This window comes from Motacilla alba, chromosome 4 (genome assembly GCF_015832195.1).
Source record: "Motacilla alba alba isolate MOTALB_02 chromosome 4, Motacilla_alba_V1.0_pri, whole genome shotgun sequence".
In the NCBI taxonomy this organism is placed as follows: Eukaryota; Metazoa; Chordata; class Aves; order Passeriformes; family Motacillidae; genus Motacilla; species Motacilla alba.
The window spans coordinates 53,357,138-53,377,222 of record NC_052019.1 but is presented as its reverse complement, the minus strand read 5'-3'; the positions used below and the strand labels follow the sequence as shown (position 1 = coordinate 53,377,222).

General features: G+C 42.9%; 1 protein-coding gene across 4 annotated transcripts in view; it reads right to left on the bottom strand.

The window, feature by feature from the left end:
• TECRL (trans-2,3-enoyl-CoA reductase like) overlaps positions 1-20,085 on the bottom strand; it is a 58,519-nt gene that overhangs the window by 23,351 nt on the left and 15,083 nt on the right. For 3 of the 4 annotated variants that reach the window (XM_038135502.1, XM_038135501.1, XM_038135499.1), the window contains exons 3-4: positions 2,526-2,570; positions 1,095-1,198 (exon numbers count right to left, since the gene is read on the bottom strand). In XM_038135502.1, the coding sequence (XP_037991430.1) occupies positions 1,095-1,198; positions 2,526-2,570 (149 nt within the window). The remainder of the gene's footprint in view (positions 1-1,094; positions 1,199-2,525; positions 2,571-20,085) is intronic. The other variant, XM_038135500.1, reaches the window with a different exon arrangement.

Below are 20,085 nucleotides of genomic sequence, written 5' to 3'. Positions count from 1 at the left end.
GGCCAGCAACCATGATGCCAGTTAGCAAAAAACTCACTTGCTTCATTAAAGGAACTGCAAGCAGTCAGTGGTTTGCTTTCCATTGCCATAAGTAGTCTTATCATAGCTTTTATGGCTTTCAGAAACTGTAGTTCTATCTTACCTGTGTTTCTCACTGCAGAAATTTGGAATCTAGTTGCCCAATGTACAGATGTGGGCTGTGTGTTACTTCAGCTAGTGCTCTACATGTAAACTGCAGCAAAAGCTTGGTCAGAGTAATCGTGAGACTACTCTTAGCTCCTCCACATGTGCTGCTGCAGGACATTGGAAAGGTCTCTTCTCCCATTCCTTCACTGTCCTTTCAAACCCTTCTACTGTCTTCTGTCTTTAGGCTGTGAAAGAATTTAATCTTTCCCTTCTCACTTTCCCAAAGGAGCCTATAGGGTTAGAGTTCCCTATATCCCATTTGAGTGGAATGTAATGCCTTTCTCTCAGCATCCCTGACCTTCCAACAGCTGCTTATAGGAAAATAACTAAAGTCAAACCAGGTCTACATATAGCATAAGACAGCTACTGTTGTCATGGCAAATGCTTTTGTTTTACAAGGAGATTCAAAAGTTTTTACTCTTGATCCTGGCTGGACATTTTCTGCCTGGAATCCTTGGCCTCTGTCAGAACTGTTCTTTGCTTGAACAAAGAGTAAGGTATTTCCATCCAATTATTTTCCTGCATTAGTAACAGGATTTCTAGAGATCCATATTTTCTTTATAACATCCTTCCACTTTCAAAGCTGAGGAGTCTTTCAGAAAATTAATGTATTTGGCTACAGTTCTGCACAGGCATATGAGCCCAAGATAAGCTAAAACTGTTTTATAAAATTGGGCTTTTTTCCTTAGGCAATATTTTTATGCTCCTCTTCTAATCTTTAATTGGAAGTCAGAGTTAGCATATTGATAACTTGGCTCACTCTCCATTTAATTCTGTTTTGAGTGCTGATAATCTAATTACACCATTTTACATAAGGAGGCACAGGCTGAGGAAGTTGAAGCAATTTGGTGCCAAAACATATGGCCCATTAAGATGTATCCTGCTGACTGGTACAAGGACATACTTACTGTGGTCCAACCAACCTGCTGACCCAGGTCTGTAAAGTACAGTGTAATGATGGAGGAGACAGCAAGGCTTTGGATGCCGATGGAATCCTTCAAAAAGGGCCCATCTGCAATGACAAAAATGGAAGAGGAGATGGCATGAACAGGTACCCTCTAGGGGGTTCAGCATGGTGCTGAGGCTGCCCTGCTAGTGCTCCAGATGCAGGCCCTGCTTGGAGTGTGATTTACATTGGTGACTTGGTAGTTATTCTCCAGGTTAGCAACCCAGAGCTCTTCCATGAGAGTTGTTCCCTTTCCATTTTAACAAAAGCGTGAGGCTGCCGTGACACAGGGCAGCAATGTGTGACAGCTGTACACTGCTGTCCCTGTTAATGTGGCCCATCACAGACAGACCATGCAATCACACAGACAGCTCCACAAAGCACCTCTTGTTCTGGCTTGCAAGACTAATGGCAAAGTCTGTGTTAACACAGCCTCTCCCTCACTGACACATTGTGCTGAAGCATTTGCATTCTCAGGCTGTTGTACAGCAGGCAGTGCCTGATGATGAATGCAGCTTCACGGGCAAAGGCTCACGATCCAAGATTCCTTTGCTAGCTGTCTGACCTAGGCAGACCACCAGGTGTATCTGAGCATTATATTACTGTTTGCAGTATTCTGAGGCATCTGCTTTCAGTCCTAATGGATCTAGAGTGTGCAGGCAGACACATGAAATAACAATATTTGGGGGTTTTTTTGTTTTTTTTTTAATATACGCAGTGACATGGCTATTGGAAAAATCCAACAGCCACTGGCACAGGATGTTGCCATGGCTGCAACACCTTTTTGCTATTTTTTTATGTCTGGTCTCCCTTTCAAGATACATTTGTTGACTGTTCCCATCAGTGAGGGTGCTAAATTCCATCAGGTGCTGGCCTCATTTTCTATGGCTTTGCAATTCTAGACATCCACAGACCAAACACCAAACACCAAACAGCCTCAGGCAGCTTTATCTTCCACTGCCATGAACACCAAGAACTTGTGGACTGACACAGAGGCTGCCTCTGGCAGCCTGCTGCATCTTTTGGTGAGGCAATGAGCAAATATTAAAACAGTTAATGCAGTGAGGGAAGGAAGGGGGTGAATGGGCTTAAAACTGCCTTGTCTTCATTGTGTGATCATACACTGTATTCTGGAACATTTCACTCAGTGTTTATGAAAACCATTAGGTTCCTTTACTAATGAGGAAAACTAGTAAGTTAATAATTGATGTCAGTTGATGAGAATGTACCAACAGTTCACCCAATAACACATATAGAGAGAGCAATGCTGTGAGGAGGAGAATCTGCCAGAGGATTAGTAATACCTTAGGTGGATTAGTAATTAGTAATACATTAGGTGGATTAGTAATTAGCAATACATTAGGTAGCTGTATTCAGCCATATGAATACTCACTGCGTTCTAGTTGCAGGCCAACACGGGATGGATACCACTGGGGACCTGTTCCAATCACAAAGCATGGCTGTTAATTTTGTGATAGAAAAGCTAAATTTCTGTTAGGTTTGGGGTGGTTTTTTTCAGCTGATAGCTACAGAAGTGAGATGGAATAAAAAACACCTTTCTTTTGGTCTTGTCTATACAAGGAGAATGCAAGAGAGCTGGGAGGAGCACACAATACACACATTAGAGCATAAATCTCTTCTTTCATTTCGATGTTGGAAGGGCCAGTATCAATGCTGAATGCTCCATCAGCACAGCTTGTGTGTGCAACACTGGGAAATATAGAGAGGATACTGTTTATTACTGTATTTGCCAAAACTCAGTATTAAATGTATCAGCCTTGCCCCTCCTTCTAAAAATATGCCTGTGCTAGAATCTGGTCCAGGACTTTGTGTTTCCCATTTAGGAATGTAAAACCTCACTAGGGATATGCAGCTTTTATTAGCTCTCCACCAGAAATTATTCAGGGAAATAGAGACACAGAAAGTAGAAGCCCATGGATAGCTAATACTGGGTGACTTATGACTTCCTTGATACCCCCAACTTGAGGATGTTTCCTAGAAGTAGATTGTTAAATGCTGTAGTTTAAAGGTCATTCCAAAATGCACAATAGCAGTTGGCTGTTGTTATTGAATTCCCTTTGGTGATTTGGAACAGAGACCTGTCAGGTTGGTCAAACAGGTATGGATCTCCAGCTGCATTTGTTTCCCTTGGTGTTGGAGTGAGCAGGGAATTGCCACCAACACACTGCAGAGGGGATCATGGCTGTTCAAGTTCTTAACTTGGCCAGCTCTTTAGTTCTTCTGGGCAGAAGGCAGTGCTTCTGCAGCTGTGCTGCTGAATGGACAATACAAACACTTCTCCTTTGCACCACAAGGATAACTTTGCTTAACCCATACACACTCTTTGGTTTGCTGTTGAAGGTTTTTAGAGCTGACCTAGCACATTTCTGGGCTCAGCTGAAGCAATGTGATGAGAACTTCCATAGTCCATGGTGTTGACTGATATTTGGGGGAAGCAAAGATTGTCAGAGAAAAGTGAGGAACCTGCTGCAGTATCACCACCCCCAACCATTTCTACCACACATTTGTCTTTATTTCCTTTGACACACCTGTGGATAGTTGATAGCCTGAAGGAGATTTGCTTTGTCTTTTCGATTCAAAGCCTATGTGAAACTGGTCAGATTTTTTTTAGATGTATCTTACAACCCTTAATGATCCTGTGTTTAAGGTACAAATATTCCCCTACCTTTAAATGGAAAAAATTGTTTGCAGGGACTGTGATCAAATGTGGAAATATTTGCCCCAAGAAGCTGTGGGATCTCCTGGACATAGTCAGGCCTTGTCTGGGGGTGACCTTGAACAGTCTTTTAGGACTCTAAAGTTGGCCCCTCTTCTGAGCATGAACCTGGATCTGGAGATGAGCTCTGGAAGTTGTTTCTACCTAACTTATTTCAGGGTGATGAGGAGAGCTTGTTCACTCCACCAGCTGGAGGGGAAGGAGCTGTACACAATGTGCACGGTGCAGTGACAGCACACTCATTTCAAAAGCACTTGGTCTGACTTTTGTAGGCAAGAACAGGCATTAGATGAACCCATGAACCAGGGCTAATAGCAGGAGGCGAGACATCCATCAAGTAAGTTGCAAACATTTTTTTCGAGGTACCACAACAATCCATGGCTATTAAAGATAACAAAGGGAAGATAGAGAAGGAGCAGCTGTCTGACTTGTCAGGGAAGATATGATTTGCTCCAGGACAGCAGATATCAATAGTTATTTGGGAGCCTGAAATGCAATGTATTTGTGTTAAATTGGAATCTTCCCCCCAGCCCCCCCCTTCATATTACAGTATGTTTCAATAAAAGTCAATTTACCCGATCCTGTGGCAATGCTCTTTTAGGTATGGCTCATAATCTTCACAAGGGCAAACAGAGGTTGTGCATTTAAGCACGTCATCCCACATTTCCAGTCCTTTAGCCTCAGTACACCATTATGTTCAAACATACTCAAAGATTTAGACAGATGGAAGTGTGCCTTTGCTGCTGCTCCTCTGCAGTGACCTTCGGATTACATCAGTGTGTCTCTGGTTTCCAGGCCATGCTTGGAAAGCTGCATGTATTCTTCTGGAAGGATCTGGAATTAGCTGTTCCTTCCCTGCTCTTACTCTTGGTAGGGGGCCACTAGCTAATGTCAAGTGGAAATGCTAAATGGAGTGGGGGACAAAGCCTAAACACATTTCTGTGTTGGTTTGGGTGAGATCACCAAGGCTTCCCACTTTCAGTCTTTACTGTCAGCAGATTTTAGCAAGGCTGTTCCCAAGTGTTAGCTGTCCAGGGTCCTGCAGAAACCAGCATTGCTTTCTGGAGAGAAGTGCGACCCCACGAGGAGTCTGCTCTCCTGCTTGATAAGGCTCCTTTCAGATAGGAAATCTCACACATTCCCAGGCATCCTGCTCACCACTTGGTAACACTCAGACAAAGGGACCCCGGCCCCACCTGTCACCACTTATTTGCCTTCCTCCTGACTATTTTCCACAGGGATCCTCCAAAAATCTCGCTAGAACAGCTCTGGATTTCTGTTTGGCAATGTGAGAAGCTGTTCCAATCCAGCCTGCCTATGGCAGGCACACATCCCTCTCAATCCTGTAGCAGGAAAGTTCTCTTTAAATAGTGAAAAGAAGCCAAACCGAGGGACTAATTATCACTTGTGTTAATTCTTGCTACCGCCTGTCAGTATGAGGGGTGGATGGCTCTCTTGGATATCCAGAGCCAGGGCTGTCTGGCAGAGTAGCTTCACCTGGCATCAGCAGCAGTTCAGGAGTGCCTGTGGAGAGTCCGGCTGCCAGACAGGGGAAGCACACACACTCACTAAGGGCAGAGGCACAGCTGCAGCTGTGAGCAGCACTTGAAGGCCTCTCTGCACTCCCACACCTGGCAGAGCTCCCCTTGCTTCCAGTCTAAAGCTGAAGGGTTTCTCTTTTGCAGGGTTGTTTTGGGGGATTTTTAGCAGTGTATCATTCCCTGTTTTATCTTATTGATGCTTTCCATTGCTACCTCCTGCAGAGATTAATGGCAATCCAAGACCACGGGTGACAGAAGTTTATCTTGTAACTCCTGTTGCATCTAAGATCAGGCATATATTAATATTTACTTTCTGGCATTGTGACGGTGCATCAGAGCTCAGCCACAGCAGGTCACAGTCTCCGTATAATCCTTGTGTTTAGCAGAGCTGTTCAGCTCCCTTATGCAGGGTTTATGGGTTTGGATATGTATTTCACACTTGGAACAAAGTTGTAAAAATAACTTTTCAGCTCACTTATATCCCAGACTCGCTTTGACTTGGAAAAGCAGCTCTAGACTCTCCAGAGAACAAGAATGGCCATGGTGGTTCAAACCACAGGTCTATTTAGTCAATATTACACCCTCTAATATTTAGTCAATATTGTGGTTCCTCCACATCTATTGCATTTCTAACATTTATGTAAAACAGCTTTGATTCCTCTCTTTGCAGCATCATTGGACAGCTGTTGAAATGTCTTCCTAGTTTTCCATCTCTCTTTGATTACTTTTACTCTGCTGCCTTATCCTTCTCTGGAAGGCTGTTTGCCTCAGACCCCAATATGGTCACCCCCCCAACCACAGGCATGTTGGCACCTGAAACCTTTGCCCATTCCTCAACTGAAAAGTCATTCACAAATTCCTTGAATTTAAGTGACATCAATTTCATTTGTCTTCACTGAGCAACCTGATTCAGCTGAGGATGTCCCTGACCATGCCAGGAGGTCTGGACTAGATGATCTCTGATGGTCCATTTCAACACAAACTGTTCTAGAGTGAATTATTAAAGACATAACACATTCTGTGTGTTACAATTCTGTTATGATTTAGGCAAAGTTATATCTATGTGTACAGGCTTCCATTAGTCTGGAAGTGTGAGCAATTATGACAGGTCTTAAGTCTTTGACCATATTCCATCTTCTCTATCAGGATTTTGTTCCAACTTTACATTAAAAAAACCCATACTTTTTTTTTAAAAAACACTTAAAATATTTTAATTCTATGATGCTTAAGGCATCATAGTTTTCCCAAACAGGATGGTATTTGCTTGGAAATCAATTCAATGTTTACCTTTAATAACTTCTTTTAAAAAATGGATCTGAGAAAAAATATTTAATTTTGTGTGGGTTATTTGTTGTACCTGTCCATATTTAAAAGAGAAATTAAAATACAAGCAAACTGACAGGACACATAAAAACAGACAGCCACCTTTAATTTTCCCATAGCCAGCTACAGAATTACCTATTAATACTGGCTATAAAAAGGAGATGTAGTGCTGTCAAACAACCATACAAATAGCAGCTAAAATGACAGCCTCAGTGCCATGTCCAGCTGCAAATACCACTGCACAAAAATGCACAGAAAACCAAATTCCATTGGTCCTGCTGCCCACATGGTGGGTTTTTTTCACTGCCTGTATACTAGAATCCCACTAAATGAATCAGCTAATCAGACAATCCTAGGAAGCAAGAACAGTAAGAAAAACCCCTATGCAGCTTTAACACTGTCCAAAGGTACTCTATCCACATGACTCAAACTGACCTTAATGTGTGCTCCACCACTTAAATATCACAAAATGTTTTGAAAATTTAACAGCTAAGAAATCAAAGTACTTTGTACTTTCCAGTAGTTGTGAAATTGAAGGAATTGACCTAATTTTTTATTAAGTTTTGTAAAGAATTTTCTACAAAAAAATTAGTGCACTGTCTGCTCTGCAGTAAATTGCACAAATGCCCATTTGTCACAAAGTATTTATGAAGTTTTGTGAGCCTGTATGAGAACAAAGATGATGAAGAAGTCCCTTGCTGGGAAATTCAGTGTGTTCTTTAAAATGCAGACCTGCAAAAGCTATTCTGCTAGGGAGAGAGGAGTCTAAGAAATGCAAAACACAACTGACAGACACAATTTGGAGATAATTAGCAGATTGACTTTCCATCATCAGCTAATTTTATTACCAGTTAAATTGTTTGCTTCTCATTGTATTTCACCACCCATGCATCTCTAATAACAAATAGCCTTAATAATTACAAACAATACCTGCTGTGATATGAATAGGGTGATATGAACAACAAAATTACTATAATCAATCATCAGCAGCATGTTGCTTAAATTTGCAGAAACAGTGGAAATTCCAAGGAACCACTGCGGCACCAACCTCCCTTCTCTGATCATGAAAATGTTGCAGAGCAGCTGAGAAGTGTAACAGCATCTGCTCCTGTGAACTGAGCATGGCTGAAATGCATCCCACCACCTTGACCAGATGGCAGTTTTGGGACCCATGTAGCAATAAGAAGAGTTTGCTAGGAAAGATTCACATTTTAGTATGTGTGGGTGTGCTGACTTTGTGCATAATTTATAGAGACAGGCAGATTATCTTAAAACTTCCTGAGGTCTTTCCTTGACAATAAACACTGAACGAAGACAGCTGTCCCTTGTCTGTGACCTTAGACAGTGGCCGTGCTGTTGTCTCTCTTGGTTGCAGCTGCCCTGTGTGTTTCCAGGAACACGTCTGAGAAAACAAGGATAGAGACATCACCATGCTAGCAACCACAGCCTTCGCAGGGCTGAAGTTTGCCTACTTCTGCTTCACTGAGCTGACAGCAGGAAAAGCAGGATGTTGAAATGACTCGAAGCTATTGCTTTCTGCTTTTATTTGGAAAAAAAGGCTGTGTGATTTATTGTGCTAACATTGCACTCAAGTGTTTCCTGGGCATGACGGCAGAAAGCAAAGCACACCAAAGAAACCACAGTGAAACTAAGCTCGGCCACAAGATCAAGAGAGAAAGTATCTGAAGTGATTACTTACTGTGCTTGCCTCCACTGTAATAAATGGCAGCTGCTGAGAGCTGCAATCTGAATGACCAGCCCATTTGAAGAATTGCAGCTCTCAGCAGCAAGCTTGGGGCAAGCAGGGCCACAGCATCTCCTCACATGGCCCCTCTCAAAAGGCCCTCTTTGGCTAGAGGCCAAGAGATGTTTTGACACATTAAGTGCCAGCACAGTCACCTGGGTCTATTTTCCAGGGCTAGTGCAGAGAGCAGCTCTGGCTAGGCCCCCTCCAGGTACCACTCAGCTGACACCAGACTGAGCTCCTGAGCCCAGCAGGGCTCACAAGGGTCAGGCTACCAATTGTGTGCTGCTTCCACCTCTTGCTAAGTCTTTAGGGCACAGGGCTGACCTCGAGAGGGCACTTTTTGGATCCAGGATCATTCAGCTAGGCTGTTTTCCTGGTAGAAGGACCTTTGAGAGGGAGTGTGTATCAGCATATTTAAAGAGCAGGACCAGATCTTGAGCTAGATCTTTGTTTTTATGGGAAGTCAGGGGAAAGAGTAGATCAAGTGTTCAGTAAAATCTCAGCAGAGTACTGAAATGGATGTTGTTTTTAATGGCTCCATAGCTGGGGATAAATCCCTTTTCTTTGTCAGCTTTTTTCTCTGAATATTCTCTCTGATTTGTTTCATTTGTAAGCTTTCCAGGGAAGATCTTTGGCCATGTGTTTTACAAAGGCACCTTGAACTCTAGTTGCTATGGGGACACAAAAAAGCACTTTCTTAATGGCATGTGGAATTTGAAAAATTAGCTATTTGATCATAAGCATCCATTTCTTTCCTCTGGTTTTTGCAGTACTTGAATTCATCAAGCTGCGACCACAGTGCTGGCTGAGGGAGAACAGGCTGAGCTGATGTCTCCAGACACACTGGCCAAGAGCAGCAGTGCTAAGGACAGGGTCTGGCCCAGAGGCAGGACAGCATGCACTTCCCACAGACTACTAAGCAAGTAAACCCCAGCCTGACTGAATATCTGGCTAAATGCTTCTTCTTTACCTGTTCATTTCATCATTCCCATTGGCCTTAAGTGTTTAAAATCTGTGACCACCTATTTTTCCTACATAAAGCCGTGTAACAGTCACCCTGGCAGCTCCACTGAAGCCTCACAGAGACTGGTCCAGAAGATTTCTCAGAGCATACCAAATGTCTCTATAGCACAATGTATATAATTCCTGCACCCATTCCCCTTTAAAAAACTGTCAGAATTTTGCCTTTCTTTCCCAGGATCTGACAAAAAAAGGATATCCCTGTCCATATTTTGGTTCCTGAGCGCAGTTCAGCTGCTGTGACTGTGCCCAGATGTGAAGCTTCAGCCTGTGGCACTCTGCACTGCACCTTGAGTCACAAATTTACTTGACTGCATTTTCCTTAAAAAAAAACTTATATAAATATCTGAACTTGTTGAGGAACAGAACACTGCCCTCATGCCTTTTTTTTTTTTTCACCACTGAAAAAAAATAAATTCTCATACTTCAGCTATATTCTGATCAGGAAATAATGGACAAATTTCTTAAGAGTCAGCATGGTTTTTCTTAATGGTGATTGATTCTTATTAGTGGTAAACAAAATATTATTTGTCATTTGGATGTCAATTTATGTCACTGAGAGATTAACCTTTCAATATTCCTTCTGAACCAATCTGCAAATGAAAGCAACTGTGGAATTTCAGACAAGCAAAAAGCATCAGGAAAAAAAAAACAACCAAGCATGCAACATTTAGATGCATATGTTAATATTTTTCTACATTGTTTTTTCTTTGCACTTCCAAAAAATCAAGGAGAAAAGGGAAAAGCCAGCCCTGTGCATTTCCATTTTCCATGTAGCCTGCTGCAGAAAGCATAATTAATTTTGATCTTTCTGAGTGAATTTGCATTTAAATTAATGTGCGTGGGCAAAGGAAGGGAAAGGGAATGAGGCTCACCTTCTATTTCATTAATAACAGCCACAGACCAGAATACAAAGAAACAAGAAAATAGGTACTCTGACAAGCCTGGAGCTGGAAGGAACTTTCCCTTGGGGGACTGCCCTCCATCAGTGCAGGGAGGTGGGGAGGTGCTGAGCACGGGTGCTGTGCAGGGACAGCAGCGTGACCCCCACGGGGCAGTGTCCCTGCAGGACTGGCCCTCACTGTGGCACACTCACACACTGCAGGGTGGCAAGGGGGTGGCCAGTGCAGCTGGGCTCTGCCTAATGGGTTTGGGCAGTCTTTGGGCCAGGGCTCTCCAGGGAGGGCTGTGTCTGTCACCCGTGCACTGTAACAGCACTGGGTTTGCTTTGTATCCACAGACAGTCGTGTTCTGGCTCTGAAATGGCAGCCCAAATTAAAAGAGAGATGAGTAATTTATGCCAAGTGAGGATCTGTATTCTGGTAGTTGTCTTTGCCTTTGAGTCTCCCATCTCCACAAGTCTGAAAGGGTAACAAAGATAATTGTTCAGGTATCAGGGACTGTGAGAACTTGACTAGGATTCTCTTCCTAAATATAAGCTCTATCAATGAAGCCTTCACATGAAGAGCAACACAAAGCTGAGAAATTGCACATTAAGAAACACACATTTGTCAGACTATGTGTTTCAGGGCTGAAAAAGATCCTTCATTCTCTATCTTCTTGTCCATAATTTGGCATGGGATTTCTGAAAACACAGCTTAATATTTGGTGGTTTATGGAATCACTTGCTGTTTGTCTCAATCCATAAATGCTCAACTGTCTCTGCTGGTGTGGAGGTGCCAGCCCAGACAAGGTTTTCACTGGCAGCAAAGCAGAGCATTTAAACACAGGTGTCTGTCCACCCTCATGGTCTCAGGAAACACAGGCAGTAAGCTATTAAGGCCTGTTTCAAAATGTTCCTTTAAAAACCTTTGTTCACACTCATCCCGTGCCAGGTTCTGAGGGAACAAACAGTGCTGTGCCTTGCAGCGTCGTAGATATGCTGTGCTTCAGGACACTGATAACACAGGTCACTGCTCCCTCACTGCAGAGAGCTCTGGTGTCGCTGCTGCTGCAATCAGCACGGCTGCTGAGTACATTTAGGTAGCAGCTCTCCACAGAGCTGCAAGAGGGACAGAGAGCAGGGAACTGGTGAGTGCAGTGTTTCAACCCAGCACTATTTGCATGCTGCCTGAATGCATTTCAGTGCCAACAAAGGTTACAGCAGGACTGTGACCCTGCTAGTTTTATGTTCCAGCATCAGAAAGTACACAGTGGTCCAGCAATCACAGCTGATACAGGAAAGATAGCTCAAAGGCTCATTTGTGCCTTCCCTGCTGATGTACTGGGAAGAATCCTACCCCGGGCTCTAGCTGTTTCTTTAAAAGCATTCCACAGTCAATTAGCGAATAAAGTATGCTAATTATGTGTAATTTTCTTTCAATATTGACTGTCCAGGGGATATTGCTCTCTCCAGCCACTAAGCTAATCAGGATGTTTTCCCTTACTGACCCCCAAAGCAATGTGGGTTTTGCATCTAATGGCCACACCAATGCCATCAACAATTAACTGAGCACATTTGAATTGACATGATTTCGTCCTGAGAACAAATTAACTTCTCATAAATTCATTGGTAAATTCACCACACTGAAAATTAATCCCCACTAAGAACAGGGCTAAACTGTAATTTCTCCAGGAGCTGTGAGAAAAAGGCAGCAGAGATCTGCCCTGCTCTGGCAGTAGATCAGACACTAGCATGGGAGCCAGAGGCTGTCATGTTCCACCGTCCTTCCTGGGAGAAGCTTATTAGGGCTGGTTTGATTCCCCCATCCCACCACTTTATTTAGGTTGTGGAAAGGCTTTTGTGCCTCAGAAGCACTGCTATGAAGCTTGAGGGGAATCTTATCACTCTCTACAACTCCCTGAAAGAGGCAGTAGGAAGGTGGCGGTCTGGCTCTTCTCCAAGGCAGCCAATGTCAGGATGAGAGGACATATCCTCAAGCTGAACCAGGGGAGGTTCAGGCTGTACATCAGGAGGAATTCCTTCATGGAAAGTGTTCTAAACATTGGAATGGACTGCCCAGGAAGGTGGTGGAGTCACCATCCCCGGAGGTGCTCAAGAAACAACAGAACATGGCACTCAGTGCTGTGGTCTAGTCAACGAGGTGGTGATCAGTCAAAGGTTGGGTGCAATGGTCTCAGAGGCCTTTTCTAACCTAGAAGTTGATCAGCAAAGTACTTTTCCATGGCTTTACAGACACAGCCTATAAGGGATATGACTGTGGTGATACTGCTGGGTGAGTTTTCATTCTCGTAACCGAGGGATGGTGTTTCATCCCAATCTATATGACAAACACTTTGTGGCCTTTGAGCACCTCTGCTGCTTCCCCTCTGTAAATGTGATAGACACAGCTCATCCAGGCTGTTTGTGCACCCTGAACTTGCAGTCTAATGGCAGAACATAAAAAAAATATTGCCTTCCACTAGTATGTATTTAAACCAGAGCAACACACATTGTTCCAGTATAACTCACACGTCATTTGTTTCAGCAGTGAGTAATTTTCAACAGCAAATATATTCAATATCCTTGCGATTGGGGACAATTTAGAAAGAGGCAAAACTCTGCTACGTTATTTTTTACTGTGAATCATTTGTTCACCTTCTTGTCTTTGATGCATTGCTTTCATTAACTTGAAACAGTTGCAAATACCAAATTTTGTTTGAAAGCTTTCTTATTTTGGTTGTTCTTAGGGTTTCTTTCCCACCATGCACAAATAAGAAAATAAAGACAGAAATAGGCTACAGATATAAGCGAGGGCTTGTATCTAAACAAAGACAAAACAAACCACTATCACAGGGTGAGATCTTCCACATGAAGTCCTGAACAGCCCGCCCTTGCTCACCTGACCTACCCCTGGAATTGCAGCTGCTTGTTACATCACAGCTCTTGGCCCCACAGAAGGGACGGGCTACAAAAGCACATCGAGGGAATCCATGAGGAAGAGAAGACCTGGAGGAAAGTCCTGAACTTAGAAGCTGAAGCTGCTGCCTCTTCTCTAGCCTGTCTAGCAGGGATGACAGCATAGGACTTGTCATTTATTTCTCTTGTTCTCACAGGTTTTTCAAGGAGGTAGGTTCCTGTCACTCTGGCAAGGGTGATTCACTTCCTCTCCTGTTATCCAGTGCCTGTTGGTTGTCTTTCACAAGAATTCCTGGGACATTTCATACACATCCATTCTAAGCAACTCTTTGTAAGGGAAGCTGTTAGACCTTTCAGTAAAACCACGTGCCAACTTAGGTGTTCAAAGGTGCAGACACTCCTGTGAAAGACCTGATGTAGATGCAGAGCACATCTACAGCCTCAGACCCTGACCCTGCCTTAATCGACATCTGTCTTATTAATGGACATGAGATTCTTTTCACACTGATGAAGGCCCACTGGGACTTTTAGCATCCTGAGTTCCTTGATTAACCAAGAAGCCCATGAGTCTGCTGGTGAACACTAGGTTAACACTGGAAATGAGTCTGTTCTTCAGACAAAAATATTAATAGCTGAGTTTAAATTGATGTAGGAGCAGTTTTAAAACCAAAATTACTTTAGCATCTTCTGTTAACAGTTGAGTAGGCTTTAATTCCTCAAGACTGGATATTCCTGGGGCCTGGATTACTTCTATAGGGCCTCCTACTGTAATTTTTCAGTTGCGCCATAGGCACTAACATAAGACACATTGTAAATAATGACAGGTAATTCTGGTAAACAAATTTGGATGTTTTTCATCTAGATCTGTCAATTAAATCTACTGTAAAATCAAGAAAAGCAAAGAATCTAGCTATGAAATTTCCTTTCCTTAATGAGGCATTTAAATAGCATCTCACATTTGTTCTCCAATTGTTTACATAGGATGTCATTTGTGATGCATTGTTGGAGCCCTGTAAATCTCAGCTGGGAACAATATCCCAGAGAGCAGAGGGGGACAATTCTGCTTCAAGCTACATCTCAATAGATTTTCTGCCTTTTCTTTTATTATGTTACTCATCTGAAATGATATCTGTAATCCTGCTAATGAAATGCAATAACATCAGATGCAGCAGCTGTCAAAAAAAAAAAAAATAGAAACAATGTGAATTTTCATTAAACTTCTTGAGTTGATCTTCACTTTTTCCATTGCTGATTTAAATATTGCTGGTTTTCTAAAGGTCGTCTTATTTCTATAAGGCTTTAACGTATCCTAGCTTTTGTGTTTTAAACACCTTACTCCCTCTGGTTCAATAGGTCATTAAACATATATTTAAGTCATTCTTTGTCCCAAGTGTTTCTTATGGGATCACAGCCAAAAGAGACAAAAGATCCCAAGGTGGATGAAAGGCAGGTTAATTATTCTTATTTTATAGATGAGAAAATGAAGCTTAAAAGAAGAAAGTGTCTAGCACACAACTCACCCCTGTCAATAGCATGACTCCTATTGGTCAAGTCTTAAAGACCTAAGTCTTACACATCACATTCCTTTCAGTGTTAATCAGGAGATATCAAAAGTCCCAGGGGGCCTTCTGGCTTTTATGATTCTCTTTTGAAGACCAGAATGCTTTAAACATCTGTCTCTGAAAGTATTGTTTAAAGTTCCCTGTGCCCTGCTTCTAAATCAGCTTGGTGAGCCAAACCTCCACCAAAGTTTCCAAATTCAATAATAAAATGTTTTTGCAACTGTGTATGTATTTCAGAAAGCAAAACATCATGGATACCTGATCAGATGCTTTTCAGACTGCTTTAGTATCTCTTTCTCCACAACTTATAACGAGATTCAAGTGCTCAGCAGAGAAATGAACTGCAGATGCCTGGTCTGGTGCTCACTCTGACTGTTGTTATCTCAGCAGCCCAGCTAGAAATGTCCAAATGCAAAATCTGGGCCTTAGCAGTGTCAAGAGACATGAGTCAGGCTTGAATGGGAGGTTTATGACCACAGCTCAGGATGCACAATAGTGTCTGTAAAGTGCACAGAACCTTCTGGAAAGCGTATGCCATGGGCTCCATGCACTGCCTGTCCCTTTTGGAACAATTCCATAATCATTTTCTCTGTAATTCCAACACAGAATGGGTGTGGGGTGGGGGGTGCCTGAGTATAAGGTAAACCTTCATTCACTTAGAAGATTAAAATCATGAGGTTAACTCAGTTTGGCTTCTTCTTTTTTTTAACAGTGTTAGGTCAATGATGCCATTCTCATTTCCTGACTGGCTGTTTCAAAGCAGGGAAAAAATTCCCAGCTTTCACAGGAGGGCTTCAATTATTTTGACAGCCAAGCCATCAATTCAGGTCACACGAATCTGTATCAGCACACAGACTCCTCTATTTTGTATAGAGAGATTTACACAGATATGTCACAAAGAAGCTGAGAGGAGGTCATCCTCCTGATGCTTCTCCCTGCACAAGATAGAAATGAAGCTACTGGATGGGCTGGTTTTGTGTCTAAAGCCCCATCCTGAGGCAAGAATTCTGATAGTGCTGCACAGGCAGGAAGCAATTTACTCATGGGTGAGATCTCTGATTTTGAGCTGGGAAGGAAGAGGGTAGCAACCGGTTTGAGTTTTGTGGCGGGAGCTGTTCCTTACTTTGTGCTTAGAGCTGGGAAGCAAAAAGTAAAGAATTTCAGAAGATACAGGCCTCGCTGTAGTAGTAACAAGAAATTCAAGGAGTTTCTAATAAACTGGGTTGTATTGACAGGCACAGAGAAGTAAAAAGATCTTAGAATTGTGTCATTTGAGGGGTACTGAAATTCATCAGGAGCTGGCGTCCTATTGATCTCTGCTGTGTGACTAAGACAAAAGAAAAATAAATTATAAATATAGGATGAAATAAATATCATGTTTCCTCCTAATCTAGTAATTTCCATTTACAAAGTCAACACAGATGAATGAGCAATTTACACTGATGAAATCACTGGACTTCTTAGGGCCCATTTGTAACAACTGCCCATCCCCAGCGATTCGCCTTCATTGTGTGGTTTCCAATTGAGTTGTTATAAATGCAGAGAGGGGAGAATTTATGGAAAACAATAGCTGGATGTGACTGCCAACCCAATGTGCTCTGAGAATCCATACTGGGGACGTAATGCTGGGCCTCTGAGCTCTGCAATCAGACACTGACAGCAAGATATTGTCTGTCCTTTGGAAAACTCCCTCATATATGGATTCTGGGCTAGTGTGAACTACTTAGGACACAATCAGGGAGGAAAGAGTTCGAGCTCTGATAAAAGCTATAGACTTTGTAGCTGCCTTTCTGTCCAGGGAGTACGTCCAGCTCAAGGCGAGTCATGGTGGGATCAGATCATTGCCCTCTTTCAAACATTTTGGTTTTCTCAAAGCCTGATCTCCTAATATAGGACAGAAGAAAGATCCCTCTGGAAGGCTCTGTGCCCTAGATATAACTTATTTGGGTCTCTTTGGTTTGTGAAACACATGGCTGATTGACAGGCCAAGACTATGAAGTCAACTTTGCTGAGCCATAAATAGCATAATTCAGCTTCTCTGAGTCCCCAGCAGATGTATTCATCAGGCACATGAGTCTCTCCAGGCATCAAAATTGACAGATTTCATTAACTTTCTGCAGCCTGAGAATCCAGCTGTAATAGACAGTGTGGAGAAATCAGAGGTACTGCAGGTTCTCAGCAAGACTGTGTTATCAGACAGTCCTGATTATACAGAGCCGGTAGGCAAGGACTGGCTTAGCAGTCACCGCTCTCCCTGGTACTGCTCTTAATGACTAATCCCCACAGCATCCTTTCTCACCTCTCTGAGCCTTGCAGTTTAACATCACAGCCAGCCTCCAGCAGGGAATTACGTGATGCAGTACAGTCATCCTTTCCAGCAACAGCTCTGCGTCTCGCACTGGTGTGTCAGCACAGGCCTGGCAAAAACCAGTTATTTCTGGTGCCCTTGCTATTGAAATCCTGCTACTAGGTGCACCTGACTGCTCAGGTGTCATGAAAACCAGAAAAGTTTCACATTCAGGGCACGAAAACCCATAGCAGCCTTTTTAGAAAGGAGGAAAGAAAGAGGACTTCCTCCACTAAAGAATTACTTTTACAACTTCTTGTGCCTTGACCTGTGCGCACAAAGCCTGCCTTGTGATTTTTAAGTAATGACAGATTCTCCTCCTCTCTCTTCACCCTGTCAGCTTGACTCCCCTGTTCTGTTTTGAAGACCTGTTTCAGGGTTCTAGGTGAACGAGGACCTGTTGATTTTAAAATGCTGCTCTCCCTGCAGCTGCTGAGCACTGCCTGAGCTGAACACCACTGGGTGATGGGGTCTGCAGGGCTGTCAGTTCTCCTGTGGCTTCTGGGACACATGCAAGATGAGAGCAGTAGGTAAAACCTGGCAGATGACTCCTAAGACACTGCCCAGCTGTAAGGAGGAGGCTGAAAGAGAGATTGGTCCCATCATGAAGAAGGACTTTCACTTCTTCCTTGTCCTCTCTCTAGAGAAAAGCAACAGAAAATATTTCAGCAGCATTCCAGGGAACATGGCTCCCAGGATCACTATAGAAATACCTGTAAGGAGCAGTTATAAGATGGTATAGCAGGGTTCTAAAGTTTCATATTGTTCAGAAATTATGCTCTTTATTCTTGAGTGCCATCTACTGACAATGCCTGTCTTTATGATTTGCTTTCATTGATATTGCTTGTTTTAAATGCCCTATATAACTTCTGTTAGCTTAGATGTTCCTTATTCCTTGAGCCCTTTATTTCCCTCTGTTGACCAGGATGCCCTTGTCATGATGTTTTCAGTTCTCTCTTGGACTTCCCTTTTTCCTTCCACCCATCACCAGGCTTCCTCCTTTCCCTGCCTGCTCCTTCTGCCTAGAGGGCAATTTCTGGCCTTCCTATGCTCACCCTTCTGGCTTCAAAATGTAGCCGCAGCTGTGCTGTCCCCCTTGAGCAGGAGGTTGCCTCTGTCAGTTTTTTACAGCACTGCTGAGATCTTATTTCCCCAATTCCTTTCAGTTCTTCCTCTTCTTTCAAGAGCTTTTTCAGCAACTTTCATGCAGTAACCTTGAAAATATTTAATGATCACTGACTCCACTATATTATATATTACGTGTTCTAGGAGTATTTTATTTTAGTTATGTGATACTTGAATTAGCATTATTATTACAGTTTTTCATTTTCTATCTGTAAGATTTCCTCCCCCAGCAGTCCAATACATTTTGCAAAGATAAAAATAAATTAAAGGTGAAAAGTTATTGCCAAGGACAAGAGCTCGGGAAGTTTAGCCTGCAAGATATTTCTTTCTCCATCAAAAACATAATCTGTATAGATAAAGAAAATGCCAGGTAGCTAACTCATTATAAGCAACTGAGAAAATGGGTCAAGAGACTTTTTTTCTTATACACTCAATTTTTGACTTGGTTCCATCTCTGCCAGCTAGCCAAAGGAATGAGGAAAATTCTAGTAAAGTCTCCTAACGCATGGCACCATCTTGATTGAGGCCCGTGCCTCAAACAGCTCAGCGCCATGGCCAGTGATACCCTGACACTCAGCTGCTGCTCAATCTCAGGCAGAAAACATCAAGCTGTAGAAGTGTAGACATTTCTCCACAACAGGCTTTTACTGTGGAACTCCTTCCCAGAGGATTTTGCTGAGGTCAAAACTGTAAGTAGGTTTAAAAAGGATTAGACAGATCCATGGTGGGCAGGTGTGATGTTTGCTATTAAGCATGACAGCCTGGCTCTAACATCTGTCACAGAAGGCCCCTGTGGAGCTGATGGCTGGAGGGGGCTGCAGCAGGGAATCTGCTGTTCTGGGCTGACCCCAGTTGGTGCTGCCCATCCCTCCCATGGGCAGTGGATACAGCAGCCAGGGGATGATTAAAAACAGCTTCAATCTGGACAAAGCCTTTGAATTCCCATGAAAATAGCACTTTGTCTGAAATAGTTATTCTCCACTAAGATCCCTGAACCTCCAGCAATCAAACTGGGATTGCCCCCCTGAACTCAAACCATAAAAAGCACATGGTTAGGCCTTTTGGGGGTTCTTTCAGTAGAGACAGTTTTGCTGAAGTGAGGGCTGAGGAGTATTTCCTTATTTGTTCCTGGACTTCTAAATCCATACTCTACCTTTTGTATAAACACACATCCAAACTCATATTTGACTAACTTAGAAACTACTTATCAGTAAGATGGCAAGTGTCACTTGCATCCCATTTCTTTTATTTTAATGACTAACAGCTTGTGCTGCAATTCATAATTCAGTCTCTTTCCTCCTTTCTTGAATCAGGCAGCAAAACCTGATCAGTGACAGAGATGATTCTTGTGAAATTGCTGCACAGGGGTTCCTCTCACTGAAGGGCTGACAAGATACCAGCTGAGGAGAAAGCTTAATTGCATGGGTGATCAAAGGAGAATGTATGAAGACAGGGAGACTGTAAGGGGGTGTGCGTAGGAGAGTGTTTTAATGAGAGATTATAGGGGAACATGTGAGTCTGGCACACACAAAATGACAGAAATGAATGCATGAGCCAGTACAAAATAGCATGCTAACCAAAGGCATCCACAGATCAGCTTCAGCCCCTTCTCAGCCCTTGCCTAAGAGAACTGTATTCTATTAGCTGTCATCCCACTAACTATACAAAGAGAAAAAAGTGAAGGTTTGATCTTTGCAACTGGGAAAGGAGGAGGAGGGGGTGAACCTCATGAGACAACAACATCCAGGCTGA